This window comes from Carassius auratus, chromosome 22 (assembly GCF_003368295.1).
Source record: "Carassius auratus strain Wakin chromosome 22, ASM336829v1, whole genome shotgun sequence".
In the NCBI taxonomy this organism is placed as follows: Eukaryota; Metazoa; Chordata; class Actinopteri; order Cypriniformes; family Cyprinidae; genus Carassius; species Carassius auratus.
The window spans coordinates 25,982,506-25,999,852 of NC_039264.1; the positions used below are offsets into that span (position 1 = coordinate 25,982,506).

Sequence of the window (17,347 nt, forward strand, 5' to 3'; positions counted from 1 at the left end):
TCCTGAGAATGAGAGCTTTCTTGTGATATATGACTTGACTGTTTTGTGAAAAATATTTTAAATACACATTCTTACGAAAACGTATTCGCAATCGTTAGATGGAAATTTATGGGGGGGGAAATGTATTTCTTAGCTTAATTTGACTACTTTATGTATCATAAAACCCCAATTAATGGTATTCTTTGTAAAGAAAACACTCTAAGCTTTCAAATGAACCCATTTTTGGGCAAATGCCATATAAGGAAGGATATGCAAATGAGACACAAACATGTGGCATGCTATTTTCGGACCCGGTACCGGGTCTGCAGAGTTTAAGAGGATAAACTCATTTGATTGATGGTTGAGTAGGCGAGCATGTTGTCAGGTATATATCAGAATGCAGTATGCATGTCATACGATCAGAGCATTGATTTGTGGTTAATTTAAAACACCAGCACATAGAACTATAAAAGGTTAATTGTACAACTTAGGTTCTACTAGGACATCAGGCTGTCAAACCCATTTTGGTCTATTTATATTTCATTTCTTAAACCACTTAAAGATGTCAAAGGTTTTGACCAAATATGGAAATTATTCCATTCATCTTCTAGTCTTTTGCAGTAACTGGCTTAGCACAAAAAAAAGTGTGTGCATTGTTCAAAGGTAGTGTGGTGTGCAACAGCAGGGACATGTTTTCAGTGGAATTCCCTTGTGAGGAAGTATCTGAAATTCACCCCGTCCTTAAGTCAACAAATTAACCGAGCGGTCTGAGGTGTTTACCCAGCAGCGCTGTCCCAGCTTTGGTTTGAGGGCTGAGGGCTGAAAGTGTTTTTGGGACCTTTGACCTTGGGTAGCAAAATCTGACCGTGGTTGTCACCCCTGCAAATACAGACAGAGACCAAATGTGCTCAGATCTTTTAAACGAACGAAACTTCTGCTCTGTTTCTATGACATGGGTTTTTGGTTTGGCAGTAGCTGCTTTTGCTTTCATCTTGTCTTTAAGGCGGCCACCTTGAAACTCCATTACCTCCTCTTAAGAAATGTCCCTTCAAATCATCCCTGCATCTCCCCACCAAACCATTATTAGGAATTTATAAAATGAACACTTAAATGTCCTTATCTTCATCTTGCCCCATTACACCTCTAAGGGTAAAGCTTAAAACGTAATTGCAGAGTAATGATCCTTGAATTAGGCTGGAGAGGCTCTAAACCAGCCGAGACATGATCTCATCAGCACTCCAGCGGGGCAGAAAGCCGTCTCGGCCCGTCTTCGTCTACCCTCTGGAAAGCAGACAGGATTAAAGGAGATATTTTCTGCTCTTTTTCCATGCTGGTCAAAGGTCACCTGCCCTTATTCTTTATGAGGACTTTTAGATAGTTAGGGGAAATGTGTTCCTCTGAACAAACTCTGTATTTGAGGCTTCACTGAGAGATGTAGCTTAAACTAGTTCTTAACATTTTTAGATGAAAATATGAGTGTTTTACTACGCAAAACTTGATGCTTAAATGGTTGACTACATACTTGTTTAAGTCTCTAATGTCTCTGTTCTTTTAGACCACACTGGTCAAAACTATGAAATCTCGTCAGAGGATACTATAACGATTTAATATTGCTTCGTTTGGCTTTTTTCTTTTTTTGTGCTTTGCTGATGTTTTTTTTTATTTATTTATTTTTTTTGACTTGTTTGTGTTTTTTTTTATGTTTTTTTTTTACTTGCTGACAGTTTTATTTGTTTAATTGTGCTTTGGTGACAATTTATTTGTTGCTTTTCTTTTTTCTTTTCTGTTTTGTTGTTCTTTGCGGATGTTTGTTTTGTGTTTTATTTGTGTTTTTGCAATGTTTTGCTTTGCTTTTTTGTTTAATTGCAATTTACTGCTTTATTGTGTTTTGTTAACAATTTAATTGTTTACTAACATTTTGTTTTGTTTCTTTTTTTGTTTTTTTTTTCATTCTCTTTTTTTGTTTTTGTTTTGTTGCTTTAGTGTTTTTTTTTGTTTGTTTTTTTGCTTTGTTTTTGTTTCATTAGGCTTTGGTGACATTTTTGTATTGTGTGTGTGTGTGTGTGTGTGTGTTTGTTTTGGTTTTACTCTCTTGTTTTATTTTGTTTCGTTGTGTTGCTTAATTTTTTTTTTTTCTTTTTTTTTTTTTTTAATGCTTTGCTGATGTAAGAACCAAGTGAAAGTCTTGTGTACTGTCTAAAGTCTACATTTTCCCACCAGTTTATTGTGTCTATAATGTCTGCTATCTGCCCTGTCTCTGTTTCCCACGTTCACAGAGCAGAGATGGCATGATATCCAACCCAAACTTTCTATTAGCATGTTCAGGAGGAGCATTAGAGGATTACCAGTGTACTGCTGGCCTCAGGCATCCTCATACAAAAAAGCGAGACAGGTCCTGTCGATCTCCCTTCCCTCATAATTAGCCGCAATAGAGACATCCGACCCACTTCGGCTCTGAGATACAGGAAGGAGAAGTAGAAGGTGTTACAGATGTGCTGTCTTAGGAAAAGGCAAGGGATTATAAACGTTTTAGCCTGAAAGTCACACGTCACTTTTTGTTCCTCTGTTTTGCCGTTAGACACGGACACACATTACTGATTCTGCCGACCTTTATGATGTAAAGTTAGGTGCAATGAAAAGGGGGTCCGATAAAGGTGCTTTATTTTTACCCTAGATAAATGTGTGCAGCTGAGGAGGTCACTTTAACCCCCATTTGGGTTTTAATGAACCTGAGTGACGTTTTCAAGCCACCATAATGACACAGTTTTCTACCTTTTCGCTCGCTGTCTTCTGAGCCCTGACCTTTGTCTTTGCCAAAAGGTTGTTTTAAACTCTTTCATGAATATTGAAGGTTGTAATTCAGTCCGTGGTTCGACTGTGTCCTTGGTTCTTCCAGCTCCAGAGTGCTATCCGGGCGGATACAGGACATTGAGAAATGCATACCGTAGCGTTGATTTCGACTCTACTGAACTTCAGAACACAGCGATACAGGATCTGATATGTGACCATTCGCTGCCAGCCGGATGGTACCGATTTTCCATAAACAACAAGCCCGCGGAGATGCCGACCCGCTGCGTTGAGGTGGGAAGTTGTCGATTAGTTCGGACTGGTTTCCAAACTGCGGGTTTCTTGATCTCGGTTTCTTTTTGTAGATGAACCGCTGTGGGACACAGGCTCCAGTGTGGTTGTCTCTAAAGGACAGCTCTCTTCCGAGGCCTGGAGAGGTCAAGCAGCTCTCGGCCTGTGCCACTTGGCAGTTCTTCCATGGAAGCACCAAAGACTGCTGCCTCTTCCGTATACCAATCTCTGTCCGGAATTGTGGAAAGTTCCTGCTCTACTTCCTGCAGCCGACACAGGGTTGCATGGGATACTGTGCGGAAGGTATATATTATACTAATAAATATGCTGGATTTTTATCTTATTATTTGGATGGATTTTTATAGATATTATTTATTTATCAAAATTAATTTGACATGAATCAAGAGAAATGACCCGAGAGAAAACATTACCATCTACAGCCACGAGAGGGCGCTATATGCTGTTCAGTGCTCCTGTAGTCTACACTAAAGACGTAGAGAGCCCTCTCACGGCTGTAGACGGTAATGTTTTCTCTTGGTTTTTAGGTCTAAATAAATGCGACTTATAGTCCAGTGCGACTTATATATGTTTTTTTCCTCATCATGACGTATTTTTGGACTGATGCGACTTATACTCAGGTGCGACTTATAGTCCGAAAAATACGGTACTTCTGATTTTAGCGTGAGACCACAATGTTTGAAATGAAAAGGCAGAATTAAATGTAATTCCTATTGATTTGCATCTTAGTGATATACTTCATCTGTAATAGCCTCTAAAACAGCGAGGCTTGCACCAGTAGAAGAAACAATGAAGAGTTTCTTTTAGGCCCATTTAATAGCACGTCTAAAGATGTTCCCTACACAACAGCCCAGTGAGAAACTGCCATCTAATTTGTAGTGGGTGATCAATATTTCACTTTCTTTGGCTGCGTTTCCTCTCTGACTTTCTCAAACATCTCCTAGATCCATATAAATGACTGTATCATCAACCATGTGTGAGAGTATTTGGGTCGCTTTTAGCTTAGGATCGATTTTGGGTGACCGAAGTTCTGCAGGGGCGCAAATCAGATTACTGGATTTATGTAGCAATATTTCACAGATTTATGACACTTCTATGATGGCTTCAGGGAGAAGGAAACTGTCTGGATTTTAGAGTATTGGCACGGCATGAAAGTGAGGGCTTCATCCCGTAGCACTATGCATTATTTAAGGTGACATCTATCTATCTATCTGCCTGCCTGCCTAAAAAATATAAATTATTAATTTGTTTAATAAAAAACACACTTGTATATTCAATTTTATATATCTATTTATTTATAATAGGAAAGTATAAGCAGGAAGGTAACTGGTCTTCTAGAAAGAAAAAAAATCTAAATAATAAAAAAAAATATATATATATATATATATATATATATATAATATTTACACATTACATGATAAGTATTGATTTCTTTATACTAGTAAAATATAAAAAGGAAGTTTAATGATTTTTGTTGTTGTTGTTTGTTTTTGTTTAATTAGTTGCTTCACCATACACACCTAAATTGTGCCCACCTGGAGAAACAATAGTTAACAGTGTATGTAAGGGTAAGTTTTAAGTTCTAGAATGTTCTACATGCAATACAATACAATACAATACATATATGTGACCCTGGAGCACAAAACCAGTCTTAAGTGTCAGTTTAAAAAAAAAAATTTGAAAGTAAATAAATCATCTGAAAGCTGAAGCTGAATAAATAAGGTTTCAATTGATGTATGATTTATTAGGATTGGAATACATTTGGCCAAGATAAACTATTTGAAAATCCGGAATCTGAGGGTGCAAAAAAATGTAAAATAAAAATCTAAATACTGAGGAAATTGACTTTAAAATTGTCCAAATTAATTCTTAGCAATGCATATTACTAATCAAAAATTACGTTTTGATTTACAGTAGGAAATTTACAAAATATCTTCATGGAAAGTGATCTTTACTTAAAATAGATTTCTGGCAGAAAAAAAAAATCTATCATTTTGAACAATGCAATGTTTTTTTTTTGCTATTGCTAAAAATATACCCAGCGACTTAAGACTGGTTTTGTGATCCAGGTTCACAAATGCATTTCAATTTCATCCTATGACCTTTTTTTGTCTTGTTTTTCTGTGAAGCAAACGTCCCGTCACTGACCTCAAAACCCTTGGTGACCCCAGAGCTGGTCGGTAGCAGTGTCCACCTCCGCTGCTCCTTTACTGGGGTGACGTCCATGTGGCCGGTGGGGTATCAGGTTGTGTGGGCCAGATACTCCTCCAACACCATGAAGGTGGAGATCAGACGAGACACAACCACCAGACTCTACTCACTGGTGGAGATGGACGGAGTTCACTTCAGACTGGGAGAAACGGTAAAGAGATGATTGTAGAATGTGGTTTAAATGTAAAATAAAATTTTGAAAATCTAATTTTACTTTGGATTTGTTGGGAATGATGAAAAGGGCTAGAATTTTTAGTGAATTGCTGCAAAATTCCCAATGTTATGCACATACATTTGAGCCCGGTTAGCCCTGCCCACAGTGTAATCTTCTTGGTCTAAAATCCTGCAGCACATATCTGCATATTAAACATACATAACGTGTTCTGATTGGATGTTTGTCGCTTTTCGTAACATTTCCTTTAAGGTGATGAATTTAATTTATAAATTAATTTATATAAATATATATATATATATATATATATATATATATATATATATATATATATATATATATATATATATATATATAGATAGATAGATAGATAGATAGATAGATATAGATATAGATATATAGATATAAATTGCTCTAACAAATGTTATGTTTGTAAATGATTAGTGAACTATTCAGTCACATAACTTCTTTGACGGACATATTGTATAGTGCATGCATTGAACATGTGCCTGTCAATATATTGCTGTACACATCTATCGCTTTTGCTGATCAGAAATATTCACGCAATCATGCAGCTCGTATCAGAACACCTGCACTCACGTGAGTGTGTACCTGCCCCACAAGTGTTGTCCCGCGCTGCACTCTGCTGCGATGGGTCCTGCGATCACGCAGGTCTCTACTCGGAAGATGCCTGTATAATGTGAAGATCAAGGCTCTGGACTCTGAGCATAACTTGTTTATCTATAAAAAAAAAAAAATATATATATATTCTATAAAAACATTAATATCCTGGCAGTGACAAATAGCTAGTTTTACTTTTTATTTTAATTACATTAATGTTATAAGTTAAGATTTACAAGAAATATTTAAACATCTATTATGTAAATGGAATAGTGCTGTAAAAAAAAAAAAAAAAAACCTTATTTGTTTAAAGTGTTTGCAAACCAAATTGTATTACATTTTTGTTCACATAGTAGTACTTTTTATATAAAAATTGCACAATATACTACTTTTGAATGCATTATTAGTTTTGTGCATATCAATGTGATGATTTGCGATTAATCGCAGACAATTATGCGATTAATCGCGATTTTTTTTTTAAAAAAATTTGTTTCCCAGCACTATATATATATATATATATATATATATATATATATATCTATCTATCTATCTATCTATATATATATATATATATATATATATATATATATATATATATATATATATATATATATATATATATATATATATATATATATAATGTGGCTTCTTGCCATACTAAAATATTTATTTCTTAAGTGAGTGTATACGTTTTTATATGCACAATTTGGAAATGTTATTTGCTAAAGGCAGACAAAACCAAGGATAATTTACTATGATATTCCACAATTAGTACAGAAATGTAAAAAAGTGTAGAGAATATACACACACATATTCATATACATTTGAATTTTTTTTATAATTTGTAAAATATATATATAAATTTTAACCTGGCTAGACCCTGAAATCTTAAAACAACGTTTAATATATGAAGTCAACTTAAAATGAATGTTGTTGATTTTTTATTTTAGTTTTTTGACTATAGCTATACATTTTCCAGGAGTGATAACAAATATGTTTGAATTTTGGCCACAACTGGTGAATCTTAAAGCTCTATCATTGTCTTTTGAATTATTATTATTTATTTATTTTTCTGGCATCACAGACAGGCTCAATAGAGAGCCGTTTGACTCTCTTCTCACCAGACCAAGAAAGGAGAGGGTTTTTGGTGAGGGGTGTCTTCAGTCATGATGCTCTTTGACCTCTAATGTGAGTTTAGAAAGAGTTTCAGCGGAAGTGAGAGTGGGTCAAGAGAGAGGAAAGGTCAAATCAAAGCCACATGTGTACAAACCATAAATAACATTAGGGAGTTTTATCTAGAAGTTTGATTCTGATTTGCTCATTTTGACGTGAAGTTTGAGTTTTAGATGTTCTTTGCTACCTGCAGTCATAAAAAAAAGTGTTTGTAGATCACAGAGACCCCCGTTTGAGGAACACCATCATTCTGATTTGGGTTGTGAGGTTCCCTTAAACATGTCACAGCTGGACTTAGTCAAACACACACACACACACACACACAGTCATACAAGCACACCTCGTGCTCTCTGTAATTACCATATACAGGCAAAACAGACCTGAAAATCCTTCATACACACACAAAAGCAAATTCAGTGCCGTATATGGCTTTAAATGCCATGTAATGATGTAGTATGTCAAATACTTTGGTGCATTATGATTTAATTCTCATCTTTGTTTTGTAACTAATGGGTCCCTGTATATTGTATTGTATTATATATATATATTAAAGAAAAATAAATAAATTATTTATTTATAAATGTTTTAAACAAAAACTATTTAATTAATATTTATTATTTTAAAAAGTTATGTATTTCTTTTATTTGGAAAGATATGTGTTGACATATCAGCAAGGGTACATTCTCATATATAAATAAAATTATTAACATTAAAAAAAATAAAAAAATTATATATATATATATATATATATATATATATATATATATATATATATATATATATATATATATATATATATATATTAATCAAATTAAAATAAAATAATTCATTTAATGTATATTGTATTTTAATTATTTATAAATAGTCAAGTGTTCCTTACAATAAAAGTAAAAGTAAATTCACTATATATTGATATTTTTCATTATTTGTTTTGTATTATTATTATTATTATTATTATTATTATTATTATTAAAAAAAACATTGATTTTTGCCATCTCAGGTTTTAGTTCTCATTTTTGTTTAGTAATTAATATTTCCTTGTAGTACTATTATTATTATTATCATTATGCTATTTATTATTTTAACATATTTTAAATTATATATCCATATATGAAATAATAATAATAATAATAATAATACATATTTAATAAAGTTATATTTATACAATATTTTATTACATTCCCATACATGAATAAACAAAAAACATATATAAATAAAAAAATATATATAACAAAATAATACATTTTCAAGATGTTATTTGAATTATTTACATTTTATTATTAACTTAATAATAATAATTTAAAAAAAACATACATGGTCCCTGCAATACAAGTCTATTATTGATTTCTATTGATTTCTAGTTTCTATCTCTTTGCTCAGTCAGCATGACCTTCATGACAGTCTTGTGTGATTGACAGTTTTCCTGCAGCGTGTCCACCTTCCTGTTAAACTCCTCCAGCATGCAGTCGGCATCTAAAGAAAGCGCTGGGTTTTTCGCAGGAATTAAGGTAAATCCTGTTACATCTAATTCTTCATAATTATGATGGATCATGCACAACATCTGAAGCGATAATTACTGGCTAAATACACATTGCAGCATTGCAAACATTATGTTGCATAATTACCCGTGCCTAAAAGAGCTGTACGATGGTGCTTCGGCCAACCACACAACACTTTTTGTGCAGTTTGTTCCAGATGTCCTGCACATCCGTGAGGATGCTAAAAAGCACGTTTTGGCCGTACACAGCACTGTCCCTATTCCCTGCCATGGGTTTGAGCACAACCGGCGCTGCAAAGTGACTCTTGCTCTCAGCGTACATGAAGCAGGTGTGTGTGTATTAGTGTTATTTTTTATTATCGTACATTTTGAATCTATGGGTAAGTAAAGCTTTAATTGTTTGTGTCATAAACTATTTAACAGGTTCATTTTCACTTTCATATATATATATATATATATATATATATATATATATATATATATATATATATATATATATATATATATATATGTGTGTGTGTGTGTGTGTGTGTGTATGTTTATTTGCTTCAGTCACTTCTGTAAAAACTGTTGCCAAGCTTTATGTACAGTAGCTTAGGTAAAATGTCTTGAATGTGACCACATGTGCATGAATTGTCCTTTTCCTCTCAAGGACATTTTGTTTTTTCATTTTGGTTGAGGATGTATCTACTGATAATCTCTGTCCGTGTGTCTCAGACAATGTAGTTGTGAAGGTTTCAAACGTGGCCTTATCATCCTGCTCGGTCGAGCTCCTGTCCCAGCCCTGTCGAAACAGCGTCTGTGCTCAGGGTACCGTGACTCTCAGCGCTGTTACTGATTTCACCCGGGACGGGGACCGGGTCAGCTTCCTCTCCACTCAGCCCGCCGAAGGCAGCCCTCGTCTCTGGAGAGGTTACAACCCTCCTGCACTGAAGGTTAGCCCAACTTTAGCAGGCATTTCAAATTTAATAATAGTTGCTTGAGTGGTTTTGTACTTAATTAATATCTGTAATTTGATAAGTGCTCTTTGAAATGGCCTTAAGGACAATGAAGTGCTTAAGATTAGAATATATTTACATGATAATGTTTTCAAGGGGAATTTTTCTTGCTCTTTTTACAATTTGACCCATCCTGAGGAAACCCCAGTGTGCCCTGGTGGTACTCTGACATTAACCAATCATAGCAAAGGTTATTTGCATATAGATGTCTTAAAGGTACAGTACCCAAGACGTAGCACCATTTGGACCATTTCTACTTCAAGGTGGGATGTTAATACATTTTAGTAATTTTATTTTACAAATTATGTTGTAATGATTGCATTAGTAAAACATTCAACACTTTTACCAGAAGGAAAACATAAATAAAAAAGGATCACAGGAAAATTTGAAAATGATTTTTGTTCAGTTATTTTTGGGTAAAATAAGTTTAAGTGAAAGTCGTGACATTGGCCAAGTACTGTACGGTAACCCATACTCGAAATTGGTATATATATTTGTATTTTCTTCTGTTTAGCTATTTATTTATTTATTTTATTTATTCATTCATCCAGTCATACTTTTTTTGTAACGGTTGAAAAATAAAATAAAATATATTTATATAAAATTTAAAACTGCTCAAATAGAATTTAGAGAGACAGTTTGACATGAGCATTTTATTCTCTCTCTCTCTCTCTCTCTCTCTCACACTCTGTGTTGTATGGTATAGTAGAGTTTCAGCAATGGGTTGATTTTTTTTTTTTTTTTTGTAATTCTTCAGGTTTGAGATACACTGTCTACATTTACATGCAACCAAATAATCCGTTTGTAATCAGATTGAAGTCTCAATCGGACTGAAAGCCTTCATGTAAACACCTTAATCGACCTGAGCTTGATACGAAGGACATTTAGATCCGATTGAAGGGGTTGGGTTATTTCTCTTCTAATATGATTGAGAGTGCATATAAACACTCGATCGGATTGAACCACAAAACTAAAAGTACTACGCATGTGCAATGACGGAGAAATTATGTAATGATGTATGATGCACAGAACGAACTGCTATTCCTTTTGAATAAAGTGTTGTATAAATGCGTGTCCTGTCCTTTCACTCGGCAACTGTGGAGCAGGACAACCTTGTTTTGGAGACTCAAGTAAAGACAACCCGTTTTGGCCGTGGGTGATGAACTGTATATTTGTGCAGTATGCGCATGTCAAAAAAAAAAAAAAAATCAGATTCGAAGCTTGAACATATAAACGTGCACATCAACCCAATAACTTTATTTAGCGTTCGGAATGAGTTCAGTCCAAAAATTGCGCATGTCACCGTAGCCAATGTTACTCGGCCTTACAGCTCTTATAATTGACCCCTTCTGAAAAGAAGAGAGAGCCTCTAATAAGGCCGACACCGAAAGGACAGACAAGAATGTGGTAATTATGAAGGAAAGAAACATAAACACACATAAACCACCAGTCTTCTTAAATAATGTGTCACCGCCGGCCCCAGACCACCATCTGTGTTGTCTGTAAACATGAAAGCCGCTCAGTGCCCTTTAATAATGGGAAGAGACTGTATACTCTTCAGCATTATAATTAGGCAAGAGACAGCATAGCTCCGCAACTATTATTCCCATCAATGGCATCTAAATTGTGAAATTTGATTCCCTGAGATGGTTTCGCTACTTTTTTATGAGTCATTTCTCTATGTAAGCAATGGATAAATTTGCAGTGCAAATAGCTGCCAGTATGAATGATTCATTACCAATTAAATCTTTTTTTTCTGAATATAGATCACAGTTCAAGATGTTCCAACGGCAACCTGTTACTCCCTAACTGACCCTCATGTCATTACATTCGATGGCAGGTAAAATATTTCTGAATTTTTAGACAAGTTTCTTTCTTGTTAACTGGTAAAGCTTTCTGATAATATGACAACAACAATGGTAAGGTCATAGGATTGAATCCAAAGGACCACAATAAATATACTGAAAGATTTTTATTCCCTTTTGTTGTGGCATTTCAGTGGACAAAATGAATTCTGCTAGATTGCCTGAGATTAACAAATTATGTGAGTTTTACATGGCTGATGCTCAAATGGTACATTTTCAGTTAATGAGGCCCAAATGTTTAGGTCACTTTGGATTTCAGATTTATGTGGTATGGATTGATCACTTGCACTTTTAGGTAAAACATTTACAAGTTTTCAGAAAAGGAGGTCCTTTCTTTTTTGTACCTTAACTGGTAAAGCATTGTGATAATGGCTAACATCGCCAAGGTTGTGGGTTCGATTCCCAAAAGTGAGCACAAAGAAAATTTACTGGGGTTTTTTTAGGCTTTTTTAATTTATTTCTTTGCTATTTGTAATTGATGAATTGAATTCTTATAAATTGTCTGGTTGTGTGACTTAAGTTGTGTGACTTTTACATGACAGATGCTCAAATGTTACATTTTCAGGTAATGAGGCACAAACGTAAAGGTCACTTTGGATTTCACATTTGTGTAGCGCAGATCTATCATTTGTCCTCTTAAATTTAATTTGATGGCAGGTAAAATTTGTACAAGTTGTTGTTTTTTGGAGCTCATCTGGTAAAGAATTGCGCAAACAATGAACAGAACAACGACTTTTGATTCTTTGTGAAGTAGCACAAATAATTTACTGAGAGCTTTTTATTTCTGTCTTTGGCATTTGCAAAGGACAATTTAAATGTTTTAGATCGCCTGTGATTATTTCGACATAAGTTATGTGACTTTTACAAGACATATGCTCAAATGGTACATTTTCAGGTAATGAGGCAGAAACGTAAAGGTCACTTTAGATTTCAGATTGGTGTGGCGCAGTTTGTACACTTTGAATTTGGCTCAGAAGGAGGGATCTTCATGAAAGTGTACGGGAACTGTCCTCATTAGCGGATATGTCCTTGACAGATGTCGGCCCTGTGCCACAATTTCCTCCAGTGGAGAAGCACACATGGCCTGAATGGACAATAGATATGGATTTAAACACACACTATAGCGCGATGTATCGAGCAATGTGTGTTTACAGCAAAGCCACCGCACAGAGCAATAACTGCAAGGTGTCACGGTCACCATCAAAGTAAATGATGCTGAAACTGTCTTGTGAAAATGGCTGCCTCGGTTTCTCTCCCTCAATTTCTTGCTCTTGTTTTATCTTACAGTTCTTTTTAAGAAGACTCTTTCTTCTTGCCTCTTCTCCACTTTGCTATTAAGTTCAAGTAGTCCTCTGAGAGGTTGTATTCAGCTGTCTAGTCTTTAAAGGTTGTTTATAGAGTGCATACAGAGGTTTTCTGAATTTCATTTATTTTAATCACCATGACTTTTAGCAGAGCAAAACAGAACTTGGAAAAGAAGCAAGATAGCTATCAGTCTGTGTATCTCTTTCTGTGTATCTTGTTACATGTCATTCATTTTAAAATTGTCATCTATTAATCTTACTTTAACCTTATTCCACTCAGGCGATACGAGAACCAGCAAACAGGCACATTTTTGCTTTATAAGAGCACAAAGCGTGTTTTTGAGGTCCATACGAGGCAATGGGACTGTGGGAGCCGACATTACTCTGTGGCGTGTACCTGCGGAGTGGCGGCTCGAGAGGGCAACGAGGTTGTGACCTTTGACATGTGCAATGGGCAGCTGCGAGAAACTCGCCCCCACTTGTCCGTCAAGGCATTGGGACCATCCATAACAAATCAGATTAAGATCCATGAGACGCATCAAGGGAAGAAAGTCACGGTACGGTTACAATACAGTGCTGTGGTAGCTAATAATTATGAATTAATATGGATAGGTTTTAAAAAATGAGGCTTTATTCGTAGACTATTTTATGATGCAGTAAAACATTTGTTTCACTAATTCATTCAGTGTTGGGGTAAAGCATTGCATGTAACGCGAGTTAATCAGATTACTTTTTCAAGTAACTAGTAATGTATTGCGTTTAAATTTACAACAAAATATCTGAGTTACTTTTTCAAGTTATTGTTCCCATTTATTCACTCACGCCTCTCCCCATTGAGAGAAATTGGGAGTGAGGTGTGAAATGGCCATTACAATCGCCAAAAATATAACTTTTGTGGTTGTTTTGTTATTAAAAACAAATAAGCAAGCCCAGCCCAGCCCAGGTGACAAAAAGTATCTCAAAAGTAATTTAATGCATTACTTTCTAGAAAATGTATCTAAGTAATGCAATTTGTAAACTTTCACATGGAGCAATACAATATTGTAATGCATTACTTTAAAAAGTAACTTTCCCAAACACTGCTCGTATTGTAAAATATATATTTGATTTAACTGAATACACAATAGACCGTATGATACCACATTGACATGCAATCTCAGGAAATCTCAGTCAAGCTCAGTGTGAAATGTACGCAGTTCAAGTTTCAATTTCTTGGCAAAATTGTCTGAAAAGTAAACACAGACCTCATCTGCTTCGAAAAGAGGGGTTTTTTTCCCTGCAAAAAGATTTTGAAAGTTCTCGGTCTCCATAGACCATCGGCCTGTCAGTGCAGCAGATGTTGTCATTGTTGCATTGTGACACAGTTTGAATGAGGAAGTGGCTTGTGATGGATACATTTATCTAGATTTGTAATATTCTGATGTAGACCCTTGACAAATTGCCGCTAATGTCCTCATAACCAGCTGCCAGAGAAATGGAATCTTTTACTAACGTGTGCATTTAGTTTATGATTAAAGTTGGGGTAAAGTGACGTTTAGTTTTTCTCTTTGAAATCTTTCCTCCATCTATATATATATATTAAAAAAAAGCTTTACATATTTAAGGGTCAACATTACCTGATTTTGATGATTTAATGTTTGATGGTTTAATGTTCAACATTAAATATGTAAGAATGTTATGTGATTTTCGTCTGACCCCTGCAGATCGTTTTTGCCTCAGGGGCATTTGTGCGAGCAGACGTCAGTGATTGGGGAATGAGTCTGTCCGTCAGGGCTCCAAGTCAGGACTTTAACGCCACCAGAGGCCTGTGTGGGTTATTTGACCGGAACAGCCACAATGACCTCCACCATCCTGCAGGCACAAGCTACCATGACAAAAACCTAGAGGAATTCATTCAGGACTGGAGGTGAGAAATGCTTTTTTAACATCCATGTAGTCTATATTTTCACTAGAAACAATATACAGAGTTTAAGACGGTTAATAAATCTAGTCAGAACCAAAGCTGTCATGAGATGTGCCACTAAGGTCCTCTAAGGCTCCTCAACTCCAGTCCTGGAGGGCTATTGTCCTGCAAACTTTAGTACCATTCCCAATTTAACGCACCTTTCTGTAATTTGCAAGTAATTGTGAACACCTTAATTAGTTGGCTTGGGGTTGTTAGGTTGGGGTAAGTTTTAAACTCAGGAGGACACTTGCCCCACAGGACTGGAGTTGAAGTGCCATTCTCTAAGGTGTACCTGAAGATTCAACTAATGGTCCTGCTCAGAAATATGGTGCTATAATGCTGGTAAGAACTATGAACATGGTCAGATTTATGTACAAAAATTGTCACACATTTACAATCTGTAAACTTCCAAAAGATGCCGAATAAGTAGGAGTTAATAGGAGGCTTGGATATCAGTTCGGTTTTGCATCACCACTTAACCTTGATTCGCTAGTTTTAATGACAAATATAATTAAAACAGAGGAAAGTCTCTAATCTAAAGGGCTAACCTTTCTCGAACTCTAAATCCTCTCTTGACGCAGCTAGTGCTTGAGGGTTTAATTCAAAGGCTGATTTGAGACAGTCATATTTTTGTTTTATTTCTCATGTCAGGATCACGCCTGGGGAGAGCCTGTTTGACAGCACGCCACCTGCCGTGGATGAGGAGATAAAGTGGAATTTCTGTGCTTGTCAAAGGGGATACAGCCTGTCCCTCCATTCAGCACGTGCCTCCGAAGACCTATTAAACCCGCCTGCCATCTCTCGCTGCCTATCTCACGACGACACAGATTACACAACCCTATTCCCTTACAAAGATGCCACTGCCGAGTACACCGTTAAAACTGTCTCCACCCGTAACGTCCAGAAGCGGGAGGCGTTGATTGAAGTGTCAGAATTAGGCGTTAAACTGAAGTCTCAAGTGTCCCAAGGTCTGGCAGAAAACTCTCCTTCTTTAGAGGAATTAGAATTAGACTCATTATTTAAAGTTGATGCCCCTCGCTTGAATGAATCTAAGGTGCCCTTACCAAGCTCAGGTGGAAGGTCTAAAAGACAAACCCTTGACATTTTGCCCATTTACACCGTCCAGGCCCTAAGCCAGACTGACCTCGAAAGTTTTGCCTACTTCTTTCCAGATGACCACCGCTCTTCCAGCCATCCAGCTGCCCACCCTTCCTGGCCGACAGCTAGTGGCCTCAATTCTGCCAAAGCTTTGGAGGTCTGCCAGCTGGCCTTGGCGAACTCAACCGTGGGCACAGTATGCAAGAGTCTGCTGGGTCGGCGCCTGGAAGAAGCTGTGGATCTCTGCATCCTGGATCTTCAGTTGAAAGATGATTTGGCCTGGGAGGATGCCCTTGTGTCCTTCCTGGAGAACGAATGTGAACGGAAGTGGCTGGAGAACCGAAACCAGCATTCCCAGGCTTCAAGTCCATTGGCGGATATCGCAACAGCCCTACGTTGTCCAAATTTCTGTAATGGAAATGGGGAATGTGTAGAGCAGGGATGTCAGTGCTATCCAGGCTACAGCTTTTACGACTGCAGTCTTACTATCAGTAAGTGATCGTTTTGACATCCATCTGTTGCTTCAAACGTGATCCACAGGGATCCTCAATTATGAGACACACTCTAGGCTTATTAATAAGAAATTCATATGGGGTACTACAACATGTTTTGTATGACGTGCCTGCAGGGGGTGTGAGAATTGAACAGGAAACAGTTGCGGATCAAAGTTATCTTTGAGGCTTTGTTTCGGGTGACTAGGGAACGTCCACCTTTGTTCTCACTCTCTCTGGAAATTATGGAGTCATTTGAAAGTTTTCTACTTAAGATGTGTGGTCTGAGAGGAGATTTATTGATCAGAGGTTGTTCATTCATATCTCAGGTGACTGTCAACTTCTAAAGTTGAAAAAGAAGTGAGAAAATTGTTGACATATAAGAGAGCAAAGCTTTAAATTCAAAAGTAAGATGTAGTATTTTCTTAAGTAATTTGGTCTTGGGGATTGGCATAGTGTTTATAGTATCTTGGTAGATCAGAGCACAAATCTGTGAGATTGTTGTGATTCCAGTGAGATTATAAGGGTATATTTCTTAGAAGAACAGGAGAACCTTAGGAAAAGCTTTGCACTATCAATTCATGTTTAAAGGCACATCACTTCCTGCTCCTGGAGATAAAGCAGGTGCAATGTGAGCAGTACACCACATTTTGAAGGAAATCCTGCTGAACTTATCATTTTTATTTCCTCTATAGATAACTCTAGGGCTCTGGAAATATGTCTTGTGTGATAGCAGCTGACGTTACAAATTCGGCAATTTATTATTGCATTTACAAGCATGGGAGATGACTGTCTAGTGTGACGTGATGTTGCATCTCTATGGGTCAATACTTTTGCTGCTCTTTTGGCCAAATTTGTGTAATTAAAATCCTGTTCATTGGCACAAGTACAGTGTT

General features: G+C 36.2%; 1 protein-coding gene across 2 annotated transcripts in view; it reads left to right on the forward strand.

Annotated features, from left to right (window-relative positions):
• LOC113040173 (von Willebrand factor D and EGF domain-containing protein) overlaps positions 1 to 17,347 on the forward strand; it is a 62,921-nt gene that overhangs the window by 10,202 nt on the left and 35,372 nt on the right. For both annotated transcript variants that reach the window (XM_026198467.1, XM_026198466.1), the window contains exons 2-12: positions 2,876 to 3,060; positions 3,132 to 3,360; positions 4,578 to 4,643; positions 5,205 to 5,437; positions 8,671 to 8,760; positions 8,938 to 9,079; positions 9,468 to 9,685; positions 11,515 to 11,588; positions 13,198 to 13,474; positions 14,621 to 14,823; positions 15,514 to 16,451. In XM_026198467.1, the coding sequence (XP_026054252.1) occupies positions 2,876 to 3,060; positions 3,132 to 3,360; positions 4,578 to 4,643; positions 5,205 to 5,437; positions 8,671 to 8,760; positions 8,938 to 9,079; positions 9,468 to 9,685; positions 11,515 to 11,588; positions 13,198 to 13,474; positions 14,621 to 14,823; positions 15,514 to 16,451 (2,655 nt within the window). The remainder of the gene's footprint in view (positions 1 to 2,875; positions 3,061 to 3,131; positions 3,361 to 4,577; positions 4,644 to 5,204; positions 5,438 to 8,670; positions 8,761 to 8,937; positions 9,080 to 9,467; positions 9,686 to 11,514; positions 11,589 to 13,197; positions 13,475 to 14,620; positions 14,824 to 15,513; positions 16,452 to 17,347) is intronic.